This window comes from Mastigoproctus giganteus, chromosome 9 (assembly GCF_048544385.1).
Source record: "Mastigoproctus giganteus isolate SK-2022 chromosome 9, ASM4854438v1, whole genome shotgun sequence".
NCBI lineage: Eukaryota > Metazoa > Arthropoda > Arachnida > Uropygi > Thelyphonidae > Mastigoproctus > Mastigoproctus giganteus.
In genome coordinates, this window is record NC_143583.1 from 226,455,012 (window position 1) to 226,472,325 (window position 17,314).

Sequence of the window (17,314 nt, forward strand, 5' to 3'; positions counted from 1 at the left end):
TCTGTAACTTCTCCACTAATGCTGGTGTTCCTCTAGGTTCAGTTCTTTTCCTCTTGTATATTAATGACCTTCTTCCAATGAATTGAAATCCTATCCATAGTTTTGCTGATGATACCACATTGCATTCCACCAACAACTTCAACTTCTCAAATATTCACTACTAATATGTTAAACTGCTGATCTCCAGATAGGACAAAGATACTTAGTTGATTTCAATCCTTCTAAAACTCAGTCCTGTCTTATATCTCTATTGGGACTTCTAATCATCCTAACTTCTAATCTCTCTTGGAATAAGCACATTGCAAATATTGTTTCCTCTGGCCTTTCTTCAAAACAGCTGTTCACTCTGTACAAATCACAAATCCGCCCTACCATGGAATACTGCCCCCAAGACTTTCTCAGGCTTTTAGGAGATTCCATTCAAAAGATGGCTGTTAGGTTAATTAATGATTCATCTCTAACGAAATCTATCCACTCTGTCTCATAGATGTTCTGTTTCCTGCTGCATGCCTTTTCTATAAGATACTTCCATGGGCACTGTTCTTCTGGATTGGCTTCTATAATTCCTGCTCTCTCTCTTTCAGAGCAATTGGAAAACGTGCCACAACCAGTCAGCATCCTATTACTGTCCATCTTCAAACTCACAGAACCAACTTTTCTTCTTACTCATTTATTCATTCAATTTCCATTTTCTGGAACAACCTTTCTTCATACATATTTTCTGAAGATTACAATCTACATAAGTCTAATGTCAACAAATATCTTCTTTCATCTCCACCTCCAACCTGGTACTAAGTATTATCGGTTCCAATACTTCTTGAGTTTGGGATTTTCATAAGAAAAAAAAAAATCTTTAAAAAGCACTAAAGAGCATATCAACAGTGATCAATCCACTGCAGGATGAAGGCCTCTCCAGCAATGTTCCAGTTCCTTCCGTTTTGTGCAATGGCCATCCATTTACTACCCACAAACTCATGAATTTCATCTATCCATCTCCGTTGTCTTCCAGGTTTTCTTCTAGCTCCTCTTGGGTACCATTCTGTTATTTTCTTAGTCCATCTGTCATCATGTCTTTGAGCTATGTGTCCTGCCCAAGACCATTTTAGTTCTTTAGTTTTGATAAGAATGTCCTTTACTTGAGTTTGCTGCTTGAGTTTGCTAATCCATGTGTTTCTCTTCTTATCTAACAGTCTGAATCCCAATATAATTCGTTCCATTCTTTTGGAGAGTGCCCAAGTTTCACTTCCATAAGTCATGGTGGGGAGTATACACTGGTTCATTATTTTAAGTTTCAGATAAATTGGGATATTGCTCTGCAGTATGTGACTATATTTCCTGAATGCTATCCATCCAAAATTTATTCTTCCAGCTAATGACTTGTCCCAGATAAGTATATTACTGCTCCTTCAATCATTATATCTCTTTCTGTAGCATACTTGTTCATCATTACTTTTGTTTTAGCCATATTCATCTTTAGTCCAAAATCCTCACTAACGCTGCATAACTGATTAAGATTTTCCTCTAATTCTTTGGGATCGTGGGTTATGACCACAATGTCATCTGCAAATTGTAAATGGTTTAGGTACTCTCCATTCACATTGACTCCTTTCTGCAATCAGTCCAATCTTCTGAAAGCTTCCTCAAGGGCAGCAGTAAACAACTTTGAAGATATTGTCTCCCGAACTCCTTTCTCAATTTTAAATTTGCTACTGTCTTTGTCTAGTCTAACAAAGCAGGTAGCATTCTCATATATTTTCTTCAAAATCATAATATATAGGGTATATGGCCTTGTCTTTCCAGTGCCCAAAACATTGCCCTATGCTGTATGGAGTCAAATGCCTTTTCATAATCCACAAATACCAGGCATAATGGTGTTTTATATTCATTTGCTTTCTCCATTAACTGTGACATTACGTGATGGTGATCCATAGTTGAGAATCCCGTCCTAAAGCCAGCTGCTCTTTCGGTTGATTCTCATCAAGAATTCTTTCTAATCTGTTACTAATGACCCTTGAACAACTTGTAGATGTGGGATAACAAGTTAATTGGTCTATAATTTCTGATTTATCTCCTTTCTTGTGCAGCAAAACTATGATGCATTATTCCACTCCTTACGCGTCACACTTTTTCTAATGCATTTTGTGAAGAGTCTTGCCAGTTTTTGTGTCATGTCTCTTCCTCCCAATTTTAACAACACTATAGTAACTTCATCTTCCCCCAGGGCTTTCTGATTCTTCATTTTCTTCAATGCATGTCCTACCTCATCAGGCAGGATATCAGGTATATTGTGTGTTACTAATTTACGATCCATCTTCCCCACTGCTGGCATGATTCCCTCGCTCCTTCTGCTATTTGAATTATGCCTTCTCTGCTCTTTATAAATACACCATCGCTATTCTTCAGTTTCAGTATCATTTATCTTTCTTTATTACTGCTCATTTGATTTAAGCCCTTTGTTTTCTCTTAACGCTTGCTCTATTTTTCTTGTGTTAAAATTTCTTATGTCCTCACTGAGTCTCTTTCTAATGGCTTTGCATAACTCAGCATACTCAATTTTCCACTTGTCAGTGTTTTTCTTGCTCTTCATTTGTCATCTTCTGTTCATCATAAGTGTTTCTTGGCTAATTTTTTCTTCTTTGGATTTCTTTTTACCTATAGGTTTCTTGGACTTTATCACTTTCAGAAAGTTGTAATATTCCTCATCGATATCTTGGTTCTGAGCAGTCTGCAGAAGCTCAAACTTGTTCTTAAGTTCCAGTACATACTGCTTTTTCTCCTCTTCTGTTATCTCAAAGACCTTTGTATTATTTACTTGAGTCAGTTTTTTCCTTTCTTTTCTTACATCTATATATCAATTGTGCATCTTACCATTCTGTGATCACTTCCACATTTACCTTGTTCAGGACAGTAACATAATTCACGATATATCTTCTGTTAGTGAGGATGAATTTGGGCTCTTCCATGTCCACTTCTTGATAACCCTTTTTTTGAAAAAAGTGTTCATTACTGACATTCCTCGAGATCCTGCAAATTCCACAAGTCTTTCACCAATTCCAAAATTTCCTATAGGTCCCCTTTCTGTGCTGTTTTGTCTCTTTCCAGCCTTAGCATCGAAGTCCCCCATAATGATAGTGTAGTGAGTTTTCTGTTCATCTAGAAGACTATCAATTTCGGTGTACATTTCTTCGACCTCTTCATCATCTTTGCTCGATGTTGGTGCATAAATCATAACCTTTAGCTTATACCTCTTAAAAATCCCGAGTAGTAGTCTTGACACCCTTGGTGATGTACTTTTGAATTCCAAAATGTTGTTTTTTATATCTTTATGGACCAGAAAGTCAACGCCACCTTCACTCCTTTTGTTGGTTGGAAACACCTGTTTCCACTGGTGTACAATAGATTTCCACTTTATAAACTTATAAGTGATTCATTTCTTCTTCTTGTTTCAGCCAAACCGATGATATTCCAATTCACATTTTCTAATTCCTTTTCCAGCTCTAATATCCTGTCTTCACAGATGAGCAATCTTTCGTTGTAAGAGGCCAAGTTCAGTTTCCTTGCATGGCAGCCTGGTCATACCCAGAGATTCTTAGCACCCTCTGCTTCCACTGTGATCCTCTCACTGCTGTAAGAGGGGGAGTGAAAGCTGCTGGGGACTGAGGGCCATTTGTTTCATCCTGTTGGTATTAGTTATATAAGGAATAGGCAATATGAAGATTTACTTCCCAGTATAAGGCAATGTTGAATAAAAGCCACTAATTAGGAAAAATATAAAAGTTTCTGTACAGAGATATCTACATCATAAACTGCATTATGGAAACTATGGGAAGAATTATAAGAAGTCGATTAGAAAAGGAATTTCAGGGATCAGAAGAACAATATGGTTTTACAGCAAGCAGATCATGTGTAGACCATATATTCACACTAAGATAAATTCTTGAAAAAAAGTATGAGAAATGTCAAGATTTTGGGATGACCTTTATAGATCTAGAGAAAGCGTATGACGACTTGCCCAGAAAACTGCTATGGGAAGCTTTAAAGCAGCCATCTATCAGTGACCACTGATAAATATCATTAAGACCATGTATAAGGACAACATATGTAGAGTCAAAATGGGACAAAGACTATCCCAAGAGTTTACTACTTCAAAGGGCTGCTGCTGTATGTCACCAACTATACATGGATATGGATTTAAGATCTATATCCATATATTCTAAGAGAATGGTCCAGAAAATACAACAATATGGATATACCTGTTGAAGACAATGTGTACATTTTCAACTTACTATTCACTGAGGATCAGGTGGTGGCAGCTGTTGTTGTTGTTGTTGTTTGGTTTTCAGGAGCATTAGCAACTAAGGCTATATTGCTCCGGGAATATGCGGTGGTCATTCCATGACCTTTCCGCATTCCGTATTTGGTGGTGACTGGCTCGAACCCCGGTCTAATCAAGAAGCGTGTGCTACGCACTGCTGCTCCTTCCCAGGTGGTGGCAGCACCAGACATGGATGATGCAGAGTATATGTGCAGATATATAGAGGATGGGGATTAAAGATAAATTGTGATAACATGGAATACTCACCATTCAAAGCAGAAGTTCTGGAAGTAAAAGGATATAAACTTAAAACAGTACATAACTTTAAATACTTAGTATCAATAATACAGGCCGATGAATCATCTAAACTGGAGGTTGAGAAGAGAATTAGCAATGGAAGGTAAGTGACAGGTATGCTGAATGCAATAAAGAGTAGGAATATTCTCAGTAAGGCAAAGAAAGACACTTATCTACCAAACAACAGTACAGAGAATTATGCTCTATGGGGCAGAAACATGGACAGTGAATAAAAGACAACAGGGGAAATTTCTTGCAACAGAAATGGACTACTGGAGAAGAGCTGCAAGAAAACCGAGACTGGAGAAAATAAGAAATGAACAGATTTGACAGATGATGGAAGTGAAAACCGATATAATCCAGGTAATTGAAGCAAAGAAGATGTGGTGGTATGGACATATCAGAAGAATGGAGAAGCATAATTCCAAAAGTGATTATGAATTGGGTGGCATCAGGAAAAAGGAAGAGAGGAAAACCAAGGTAGGTGTGGATGGACAGATGGAGTTGGTAAAGGCATGGAAAGATACAAAGAACTGTGGCAAAAAAGACTAGAATAGATGATTATTATTTTTTTTTTTTTGGGTCGAGGAAAACCCATTGAGTAATGGAAAATTCCTAATGAAGAAGATGAAAGTGTTTGAAATTTAGCCCATGCATGATATAAAGAAATAAACGACAAGAGCCTTATCAATTAATTCAGCCCTAGAGAGACTGTGCATGATTCATTCAGATAGAATTTTTCTAAATATGACTTGCAATTGTTAATAGGAAGGGTTGATTTTAGAGGAATGGGAGACAATCAAATAGAAGGGATACAAGAATATTTGCTGATGCTTCTGAGGCAATGTTAGGTGGGTTGGAAAATTGCTAGTTTGGAAGGACAGGGGATACACAGACTAATTATTAGCCATGTGGTGCAAGGAAGCTGTTGTTATTTGGTTTTTAGGAGCATTAGCAACTAAGGCCATATTGCTCTGGGGATATGCGGTGGTCACGGGCTCAAACCCCCGGTCTAATCAAGAAGCGTGTGCTACACACTGCTGCTCCTGCCCACCTGGTGCAAGGAAGCATAAGGCTTATGCTACACCAACCAAAAATTTCCAAATTAGCCTGAGAGAGAGAGAGAGAGAGAGAGAGAGAGAGAGAGAGAACAAGAGTTACAAGTAGAAAGGAATTTCAATTTCAAAAGAAATTTTGGAATTATGCTTCTCCAAGAAAGAGAAAAATGATGATATCCAGCTCAGGACCCTGGGTGTGCCAAGCCCGTGCCCACCAGATGTGAGCCCCTGGGTTTAAACGGCAGCTGTAAGTAAGGTTGAAAATGATTCTTGCACTGTGCTTCTTTTTGGGTATCCAATAGCCTGGAAAGAGGTTAGCCTTAGGGCAAGGTTAACAGCTGACAAAAAGAAATGAAATTAGTTATGTAACTTGCTAGAGAAAAGTCTAATTGCAAAATATGTACAAAATAAAAGAAAGTTAAAGAAAACAGAGAAGTATATTTCATTGCAATCATAATATGCTTCTCAAATAAAAGTAAATGTTACCATGAATTGTGTCTTAAATTACTACCTTAAATTAATATTTACAATACTCTTACACTCTTGATTTTTCCTCTCATCACTGTAACAGCAGGGAAAAGAAGATTTACAAATTAAACTTATACATATAGTCAATGAGGCCTCAACAGCAGTTAACATTTAGCTATTTTTTTCGAATAAAAATGGAGAACCCATCTGGCAGGGAAATGCACATCATTGCCAGAGAACTGAAATTATAGCCAATTCTATGAAGCTTGCAAGATATGTTTATAACTTATTAGCTCATCAACCATGCAGTTTTTTACTTAACTTCCAAAAAATATCTTCTGTAAATAATTTTCTGGAATTAGTAATTCATTCTTCTACCAAGTTTACTCCTAAAAATTCCAAGTTTTCACTTATTTTTAGCCAAATTTTTGGTGTAAACAGGGTGAAAACATGAGTAATTATAACAATGTTAAGAATATTAAGAAAAAGTTCTACAAAGACATGCAAGTACAGGATGAGAGCCATGTAAAAAATTCAATCTGGAGAGGGAGGATGAGACTCAGCAGGAGGGACTTTTACAGGGATGGGATACACTTAAATCTAAGGGATGCAAGAATATTTGTTGATGTTACTGAAACAGTACTAGGTGGGTCAGAAAACTGCTAGCTAGGGAATACACACTATTGGATTAATAGCAACAGCAGGAAGAGATGACAGCAATTTACAAGGCTTACTGGTGACTCTCATGGGAGTAAGAGCAATTCAGGGGTATATAAATACTTGTTTGCACACCAATGCTAGGAGTATAGTCAATAAATGGGTAGATTATCAACTGTAGAAGTAGGAATATCAAACACATGGTGCCTCTCAAATACAGAGGATGAGGAATTTGAATATGGTGAGCACAATGTGTATAGAAAGGACATACAGATGGGGGAAGAGTTTGTTTTTAGTTAAAAATCTCAGAATTAAGGCAATGCACCTAGTTGACAAAAGTGCATTGTCAATACAATTGACATTGTCAAGCCAACACTGCCAATGCAATGTTGTCTCTGGTGCGATATAAGTAACAAGAAAACACAAATGACAGCAGGAGCATGCTATAGACCAAATGACTGTGATGAGTATAATGAACAACTATGAGGACAAAAGAGTGGGCCAGTAAATCAGAATATTTTATAATGGAGGATTCTGACTTTCCAAATATTGACTGAAACTTGTGGGTTGGTCACTCACATAAACAGCAAGATTTTCGAATGGCTGCTTTCTATACCAGCATGCTAGAGAGGCAAGACAAAGCAATACTCATGATCTCACTATCAGCAGTGACTCCTCATGCATTAAATATATATATATAATATATGCCTAGATGGCAGTGATTACATGTAGGATTTACTTAAATAGGTAGCAACTGCCAAGGGTAAAGGGAAAGGCTACATCCATGAAGGTAACTACAGTTATTAGACAATTCTAAATGATTAGTATTCAGAGAATGAAATCTACCAACTGAGATACTGTTCAATGTTTAGACATAAATGGATGTCAGATGAACTGATGATACGAGCAGCAGAGAAGAAAAGTGCATGGGATGATTGTAATTAGCAGGGGATGCAGAAATCTCCATTAATTACAAACTGGTATGCAATTAAGCCACTAAGGGAGGGGGAGAGAGGTGAGAAGGGGCAGGCTAATGCAAAATATGAGAAGTTTTTAGCAAAGAAAAGTTGCAAAATATTTGTTTGCTTTTGTTAACATTAAAAGGAAATGAAAGAACTGCACTGACCCACTAGATGTGAATAGTATAACCACTATTCAGGTTGTTGAAACACTGAATAAATATTTTACAACTACATTCACATGTAAACAAGTCTTTAGGAACAGGAATAAGAGAAGTAAAGTTATGAGAGGAAGCAAAAGAGGTAAGCAAATCTTTTTTTATAATTATGAAAGCATTCTTGAATTCAGGGGAGGTCCTGAAGATTGGAGTTGTACAAATATCCCCTATTCATAAAGAGTAAAATGAGTAAACTTAACTTCTGTTCCAAGGGAAAATAATAGAGTCGCTGGTTAAAGAAGTAATGCAGGGTCATCTTGACAGAAATGCAGTATAAATATAAATTAATCAAAGAACGGATTTCATTAAGACAAGGTCTTGCCTAACTCATCTGATTGGCTAATAGGACGTAATAAACAAAGGAACAAATGCAAAAGATTTTTCACATAATATATTTATATTTCGAAACTTTTGATAATGTTGCATGTGAAAGACTGCTATATAAATTGGAGCAGATGGCATTAAAGACAAGTTATTGCTATGAATAAAGAGATAAAGAAGGCAGAGAGTAGTTATTAATAGGCACTGGTCTTCTTGGACTAAAGTTATTAGTGGAGTCCCTCAGGTTTCAGTGATGGGCCCTTTGTTTTCATACTAATTAAATATATTGATCATTACTTTTTTGATCATTAAAAAAAAAAAAAAAATTAACAATTTTGAATCACTCCTTCCTGTTTTTTAACCTGAAAGTGAGTGGTGAAAGGCAATATATGCCAGTTGGTGTTGTTAATTGGGTGCACTAGTCATAGGGTTAAAGTATTCTGAATATCTGTAAGATAAAGTGAGAGGCATCATCAAGAGGAATTTTTAGTGCCTGCAATATACTTGAGTCAGTTGCAATGACTTTCTTTTATGCATTCTAAAGCAATATTTATTTCCCTTGTTTCTCTATATATACACTACATTTGCTTGGCAATTATGCTTTTGGGATATCTTGGAACACTGCAGAAATTTCCTGCTTTTGAATTATCTGTGTAAACAAAAATGTAATTTGTGCAATGAACATTAATGGCAAAATGTAGACATCAGTAATTCTCTTTGGGAATGGATGTTTTATCCAATATTTAAGAGTTGGAGATTACATTTCAAGGTAGCCACTTCCCATGGCAGAGGGGAAATTTTTGGTGGAATTGTAATACCATCAAATTTATGAGGATATCCTTAGAATTTCTACCCAAAGGTCAATTGAAAAGTGGATGGACTTTTATTCTCCCACTGTGGTGCAAATATTATCAACCACATTGGGTGGTTCTGTATTTTATTTTGCACGCATACTGTCTTTTTAATTGTCTTCTAATAGTGATGGCAATAGTGATGATTCATAATAGTGTATAATGGTGTATTGATGATTCATAATAGTTCATATTCTAATAGTGATGATTCATAAGCTTTAGCATAAGCTGGCTATTGGTGATGTTCTGTATGGCCCTAAAACAGTCCGGACAAAGATATGATTTGAAGGTTCCAGTCAGCAAAGTAGTTCGCCTTCCACTGGAGCAGCACAATCAAGTCTTGACCTTATCAGTGCCTTATACAATTAAAGTAGAGCATAACAGTTAACTTCTGGGAATAACTTCTGAGATATGTTCTGGGAATATTAATTCCCAGAACATATCAAACCACCTGTCCATCTTATACTACAGAATTTTCTCTGAAGATTCTTGCTTTTGCTAAGCCAGGAAGGAATCCTACATTTCCTATTGCTCTGAGACTAGCTGTTTGAGCAAAATATTGAAGAGAATGGTCAACACTCATCTTTTACGGTAGTATTTAGAATCAAATGACCTCCCCAGCATTCAGTGCAGTTTTCAAAGGAATAGGTCCACTTTGGATCGCTCAATTAGAATGGAAACATCTTTTTGAGATGTTTTCCTAAAAAGAGAGCACCTGATAGTTCTCTTTTTAGGAAAAGAGAGCTATCAGGTGCTCTTTGATATGGAAAAAAGATATCACACAGCTTGGAGATTTGGTACTTGAAAAGATCTTTATAATCTTGGCCTAACAGGTCATCTTCCTGTTTTTAATTAAAAACTCTTTATCTCATTGTTTTTTTCCAAATTCGAGTACGATCCACTGCAAGGATCTGTTTTAAACTTTATGCTATTTGCCATTAAAATAAATTCCATTACTAAACAACTTCCTCCAACCATAAACTGTGCACTATGGCAATGATGTCAGCATATTCTCCTGGTCATACAACATGAGTTATTGAGAGACAACTGCAACAAGCCACTGATCACCTTAATTCATGGGCAATGGCCAAGTGTAATTTCACCCTGAACCAGAATTAAGACTTGGACAAAGCACCATTCCAGCAGCAGTGGAGGCAAAATCCTCAGGACTCATATTTGACAAAAAACTAACATGTCTCCATGAGGGGGCTGAACATATCTCTCTCTCTCCCCCCTCTCTCCCTCCCTTCTTGGAGTGCAGAGACTGGTACACTTTTACTCCATTATTATGCACTTGTATGATCAAAATTAGATTATAGGTCTCAAATATATATGCGCGCAGTAGAAACAGTGCCCTTTGATGACTTGACCCTATTCACCACAGGCCATCTGTGGTGCATTCAGAACGTCACCTGTCCAAAGTTTAATTGTTGAAGCAAATGATTCATCTTTTTCACTTCAACAAAAACAGTTGTCTCTGCAGTATGCCTTTAAGCTGAACTCCCTGCCAGACTACCCCATGTGGACACTGTTTTTGATCCATGATGGAAAGATATTTCTAACACACATCACACTGCCAACCATCCATTTGGTATTAGTGTCCAAGAACTACTCAGGCAGCAGCTTAACATCACGGTAGACAAGGCTGCCTGATCACCAAAGCAGTCTCTTCCACCCTAGCATGCTCAAATACTAGGAACAGGAAGAAATCTGATACTCCATCTTGCATCTACCTGAACATTCTGACTTCTTGCCGATTTACACAAATGGCTCAAAATCGGGAATTGTGTGTGTGTGTGTGTGTGTGTGTGTGTGTGTGTGTGTGTGTGTGTGTGTGTGTGTGTGTGTGTGTGGATCTGCTGCTGTATTTTCAGATAATACTATATCTGAGCACATTCCCTCTGAATGCAGCATATACACTGCAGAGCTGCACACTATTGAGTTAGCCTTGGAACATACAGGAACTCTCCAATACCAACAGTTCAATCCACTTAAAGACATGTGAACCATCAGTTCACATGTCTTTAAGCTGAACGCCCTGCCAGCCTACCCCATGTGGAGTACAAGCTATAGCAGATTACCCTGTAATCAAACTATGGTAGTCTAGTCTGCATAGGGATATTATATACACTGATTGTTTGAGTGGAAACTAAATGCTATATCGGTGATGAGATACCCTATTCATCCAATCATATGATATGCACTGTCTATGCAAGTGGATTCGATATCTGCTTCTGCCAGATCCTCAGCCACATCAGCATTACTGGAAACAATTTGGCTGATACTACAGCCAAATCAGCAGCACTGAAGAATAATTTTGGCCTGTCAGTCCTCTATACAGACTGCAAGCAAATAATCCATACTAAGATACATCCACAGTGACAGCATAAACAGGTAACAAACAAACAAACTATAGCAGATTATGCCTGTAATCAAACTATGGCAGTCTAGTCTGCACAGGGATCATAAAAAGGAGGTAGGAGAAGTCCAGTTGACCTGCATCCCTAAAATCCACTCATACACACCTCGATGACAAGCCCTGTTACGTCACTTAGGTGGCAACGAATGTGTAGAGTGGTTCCAGATAGGAGATAGCCATCTGACACACTGCCTTCTTATGCTAAGGGCTGATGAACCACCTATGTGTGAACAATGTAACACTGTTTTACCTGTTAAGCATGTTTTAAACCAAATGTACCAATTTTAGAAATGCACGTTTTACAGCTTTTAACCATCTGACTGAGTCATATACACTCAGTCAGATTTTATTTGACAATGACCATGCATCAGCAGTTTAATTTTTTTTATAAGATATACACTTATGGTAGTCTAGTCAGACAATCCATTCTTACTCTTATGCTGCATTTGGTTTGTTGATGTACCAAAATCTCAATTTTTTTTTTTTTTTTTGAAATTAACTTTGACATCGTATATTGTAACCTTAGTCATTTTGTGCCATTAAAACCAAACCAAACAGAATTTATCTATTCTTTAAATTACTGAATGTCTTGCCCTGTAGATGCAATTAGAAATGAAGGCTATATCAGCCCTTCTCTCTTGATATAAAGTAATTTTCCTTTATATCAAGAATATAAATTCTTGATATAAAGGAAAATTAATTCATTAATTTTCCTTAATTCATTTTAACACAATATTTTGTAACCAAGTGATAATACAAAAATACTTAGTATAATAAGTGCTCACGATTTTTGGAGCAAACATGATGGATTGCCCAGACAGCCCACAACTGGACTTCATGAGTCTCAAAGCATCTCAGTAATGGAAAGAAGGGATTAAATGACCTGAAAAAGAACATTTATCCTTAAATTATCAGTTCTGTGCATTATAGATATATTTTTTTGATAATATCTAACTATGTAGATAACTTAAAATTTTCACACACTGATTCCAGTGTCAAAAATTTACATCTTGCCATTCCTTTTATTTTCTCTTATACCCCACTATCAGTTAGAACATGAATAGTTTCTGCTGAGTAACTAAGTATTTGAGGCTATTGAAAATGTTTATGTCCCACTTCTTATTCTTTGTGATGACTGGTAAATAGCCTCACCCACAAGACAATTTAAAAGAATTGAACTGATTTCATTTGTGTGGTAAAAAATATATACAAAGGGTACTAGGAAAGTTTTGCAATACAGCTTTGTTTATTTAATTTTTTCAAAGTAATTTCCTCTACATTCAATACACCTCTCCATCCTCCGAAACCAATCTTTAAACCAGTTCTGCCAAGTTTCACTAGGGAGTAAAGCACACTCGTTGTCCCAAGCCCGTAGAAGGTCCTCATCACTGGAAAACCGCCTCCCTTTTAGCTTCATTTTCACATGCGGGAACAGTGCAAAGTCGCAGGGTGCAAGGTCTGGTCTGTAGGGAGGGTGCTCAAGAAGTTTCAGTCCTGTCGTGGTCAAATATTCGGTGCAGGCTTTGCCGCGGTGAGCTGCAGCATTATCGTGATCGAGGTACCAGGTGTCCATTCTTGACTTTGGCCGCAGGTTCTTCATAGATCCAATGACTTTAGGCAGGCATTGTTCAGTATACCACTTTGCTGTGACTGTCTTCTGCGTGTTCAAAACGACACGTTCCACAATTCCACTCGATTTGAAAAATACAGCTATCATTTTCTTCTTTACAGATCGGGATTTTCTGACAATTACGGGTGTGTCGTCATCATCAAAGACCCAAACTTTGTTTTGAGCCTTGGTCGGCAGATCGTAATAGTACAGCCAAGTCTCGTCACCTGTCACGATGTTGTTCACATACCGAGATTGTCCCTTATCAAACTTTTTTAACATCTCCCGGCACCAAGTCACACGTCATGTCATCTGCTCTTCAGTCAGTTGATGCGGCACCCAGAGAGAACAAAGTTTCTTCACGTGCAAATGATCTTGCAGAATCGAACGAATTGCTGGTGCATTTAGGCCCAAAGTATCCTCTATCTGTTGGTAGGTCACTCGCCTGTTTTCGTCAAGCATTTTCCTCACAGCAGTAACGTTTTCCTCCGTAACTGACGTTCGTGGCCTTCCCGGCCTCTCAGAATCCTCCAGAGTGAAATTTCCCCTTTGGAATTCTCTATACCACCTGAATATCGTTGTACGATGTGGACAATCATCATCTAGTGCAAGAGTCATTTCTTCTAAGCAGTGGTCTATGGTTAAACCACGCACGAAATTATACCGCAAAACTGTCCTTATCTCATTTCGTGACCACGATGCCATCGCAAGCACTTTACACTCTCACTACTAATGAATAACTGAGCCCATCGACTTGGCGCGGCGGCTACTATGCACGTATGAACATGTCTCAACATGCAGCAACAAGCAGCTTCCTGTGATTCATTGTTGCGTCATATTGCAAAACTTTCCTAGTACCCTTTGTATTTTTGCCCGCTCGCACATATCTTTTTAAGATTTAAAAATGTATCTTTTTTATGTAAAAAACATACGTTACATTTAAAAATGTAATGTATCTTTTTAAGATTTAAGTAAGTTATTCCACATCAACCTCAGGACACACAATTTATAGACAACATACACAGAGTAACATGGCCTTGGCCTTAGTTGCCTATGTTCCTAAAAAAATTAAAAAAAGATATGATTACTGAAGATGTTCAAGAATTACTAGTAGAAAAAAAGAGGTTGGCGAAGCAGATTTGGTGGAAATGGCATCGAAAGTGCCATTTCCACCAAATCTGCTCAGAAGAAAATTCTAAATTTTACACCGAAAAGTATACGGGAAAGAATAAAGTTATCCGAGCAATTAGAATCTTATTTTTTGAATGCAGATTCTTGAATGAAAGAAGACCAAAGTTCAAAAGGAGCTTCAAAAATGCTAAGTTCCATACGATGAAATTCACAAAGATTTATCAAGCAAAAGCAAACAAAACCAGATTACTGATCTTTTAGAGAGCAGAAGATACACGAAATCTAAAATGGTGTATTTTTATTAGTTTTGTTAACATTTTTTTAACGAAATAGTGTATTTTTATTAGCTTTTGGAACGTAACACCCCTTTTTTTTTACTTTTTTCTTAGTCCTGTATAATTTCGCACAACAGATCACCAGTGGTTATTTTAGTACATACAATTTACCCAACAGCTAACCACCTCATCCTACCTTTAACACTTTGACTGCCAAGCTAGAAAAAAATTCCCCACGGGCCAAAAAATATTTAGTAAATAATTTGATTAGTAATTCTAAAATAAATATTGTAATGTCAGTGTTGTCGTTTTTTTTGCTTAAAATATCGGAGAAAAAAAAAAAAAAAAAATTTCTTTATGTCGTATATACGGGGCCCAGTAGGTTACTTTATTTCTTCAGAAGCCTTGTCGGTCACATACGTGTGACGCTATTACGGCATACATATGAAGGTCGTTGGTGATTAGTTTACTGCACTGCAGCGAGTGCTACAATAAAACTATTTGCGATAAAAAATAAACTCTCAAATGTCACAATAACTTTGTCAGTATTGTTCGATATTTTGTGAAAACAAGTTCGTTAGCGCGTTGTATTATCCATCACGTTGTGTTTTTTCGTAAATTTGTACAAGTGTGTTGTAAAAAAAAAAAAAATGGCTAAAAGAAAATTACTAAAATAAGAGGAACTGAGAGAAATTGCTGTAATTTACAATTAAGCAGAGTTAAACTTCTCACAGGCACACCGCTGTCGAGTTTTTACAGAAGTTCAACTTTATCTGTTATGGACTACGGTGTTTGCACTTTACACCACGAGAGGCACTTGCACTTCCTTTATGCACTGGAACCATGGATGGGGCTAAATGTGAGCAGGTTATAAAAAAAAAATAATAATAAATAAATAAATAGGCACCTCCGTAGACAGGTGAGCAGGAGCAGCAGTGCGTAGCACACGCTTCTTGATTAGACCAGGGTTCAAGCCAGTGACCACCAAATACGGAGGATGCAAAAAGGTCAGGGAATGACCACCGCATATCCCCGGAGCAATATGGCCTTAGTTGCTAATGCTCCTAAAAACCAAATAACAACAACAACATAAAAATAAATGTAGAAACAACAAATGGGAATGGCTAGCCAATGTTTACGAGTTTGTGCCAACAGCTGATGCTGCAACCAAAGCCACCAAAACAGTAGCGGCAGGTCGGTGCGCCAACCCGGGAAATTTGAAATTACGTTCGCGGAATATGTCAGAATTAGCAGTGGAACTGGATTACCGGTGGCCAGATTAGTGATGGTCGACCTGTACCAGGTTATACAAGGGTTACCTATATTACACTATTCTAAAAGTTTCTGAAAAGAGCCAGCAAAGACATGTTCAGTTTGGCAGTTACATTTTTCTTTATCTTCTCAACATTCTGAAATCTCTTTCATTTGATGGCAGTTTTCACCTAGAAAGAGGAAGAAGTCCATTGATTCTAGATCAGGAGAGTAAAGTAGACGGTTAATCTATGTATGTCAGAAATGTCTTCACAACAAATATGAAATGGGTAGGAACACTGCTGTGCAAGAAAGAACCAGCTGCCTTTCTCTCAAAATTGTGGCCCCCTACTTGAAATGCGCTTCAATAATCTTTGAAGCACCTGTATGTAGAATGCAGCATTGATTCGCTCCCCTTCAGGTATAAATTCCTTGTGAATCACACCGTTTGTCGAAAAGCATGATCAACATAGTCTTGGTCCTGGATTTCTGTCAAACAAACTTTCTCGGTTTTGGTGATGGTTTTGAAGCCAGTTTCATCTCTGGTCGATGCTCAATATGCTAATATGCTCAATGTTCATCACCGATGAACATTGAGCATATTAGGTTTGTCTTGATGAGGAGTCTAGATGAAGTCACTGTCACTTCTGCTTATCTCCAAAGCTGGCAGCACAAATTTTGCACAGATCTTCCTTCCGTTTCCTCAAATCTTCACACAGAATTTGACAAATTGTCTCCTCCTCCTCATCATCAACCATTTTCAATCAGCTACAGGATGAAGCTTCTCCAGCAACTTTCCAGTTTTGTACAATGGCCATCCACTTACTGCCCACAAACTCTTGAAAATACCATTCTGTTATTTTCTTGGTCCATCTGTCACCGTGTCTTCGAGCTATGTGTCATGCCAAAGTCCATTTCAGTTCTTTAGTTTTGATAAAAATGTCCTTTACTTGAGTTTCCTGCCTAATCAGTGTATTTCTCTTCTTATCCAACAGTCTGATTACTAATATAATTCATTTCATCCTTTTCTGTGTAGTTTTCAGCTTTTCTTCCATTCTTTTGATGAGTGCCCAAGTTTCCCTTCCATAAGTCATGGTGGAGAGTTCATTATTTTGTTTCAGACAAAATTGGAATATTGCTCCTCATTTCCTGAATGCTATCCATCCAAAATTTATTCTTCTCTTCACTTCCAGCCATTTATCATTCTTACACAAATGACTTGTATCAGATAAGTATATGCTCCTTCAATCATTATAGGTGCCTCCGTAGCCAGGTGGGCAGGAGCAGCAGTGCGTAGCACACGCTTCTTGATTAAACTGGGGTTCGAGCCCGTGACCACCAAATACAGAGGACGCGGAAAGGTCAAGGAATGATCACCGCATATGCCCAGAACAATATGGTCTTAGTTGCTAATGCTCCTAAAAACCAAAATAACAGCATAAAATCATTATATTCCTATTAGCATTAACGTTAGCAGAGGCATTT

The 17,314-nt window shown here is 37.5% G+C and overlaps 1 protein-coding gene across 1 annotated transcript in view; it reads right to left on the reverse strand.

The window, feature by feature from the left end:
- Nucleotides 1–17,314, reverse strand: part of LOC150081149 (protein zyg-11 homolog B-like) — a 256,638-nt gene that overhangs the window by 3,906 nt on the left and 235,418 nt on the right. Inside the window, exon 14 of the mRNA XM_090382030.1 lies at nucleotides 12,349–12,446. Within this exon, the coding sequence (XP_090238156.1) occupies nucleotides 12,349–12,446 (98 nt within the window). The remainder of the gene's footprint in view (nucleotides 1–12,348; nucleotides 12,447–17,314) is intronic.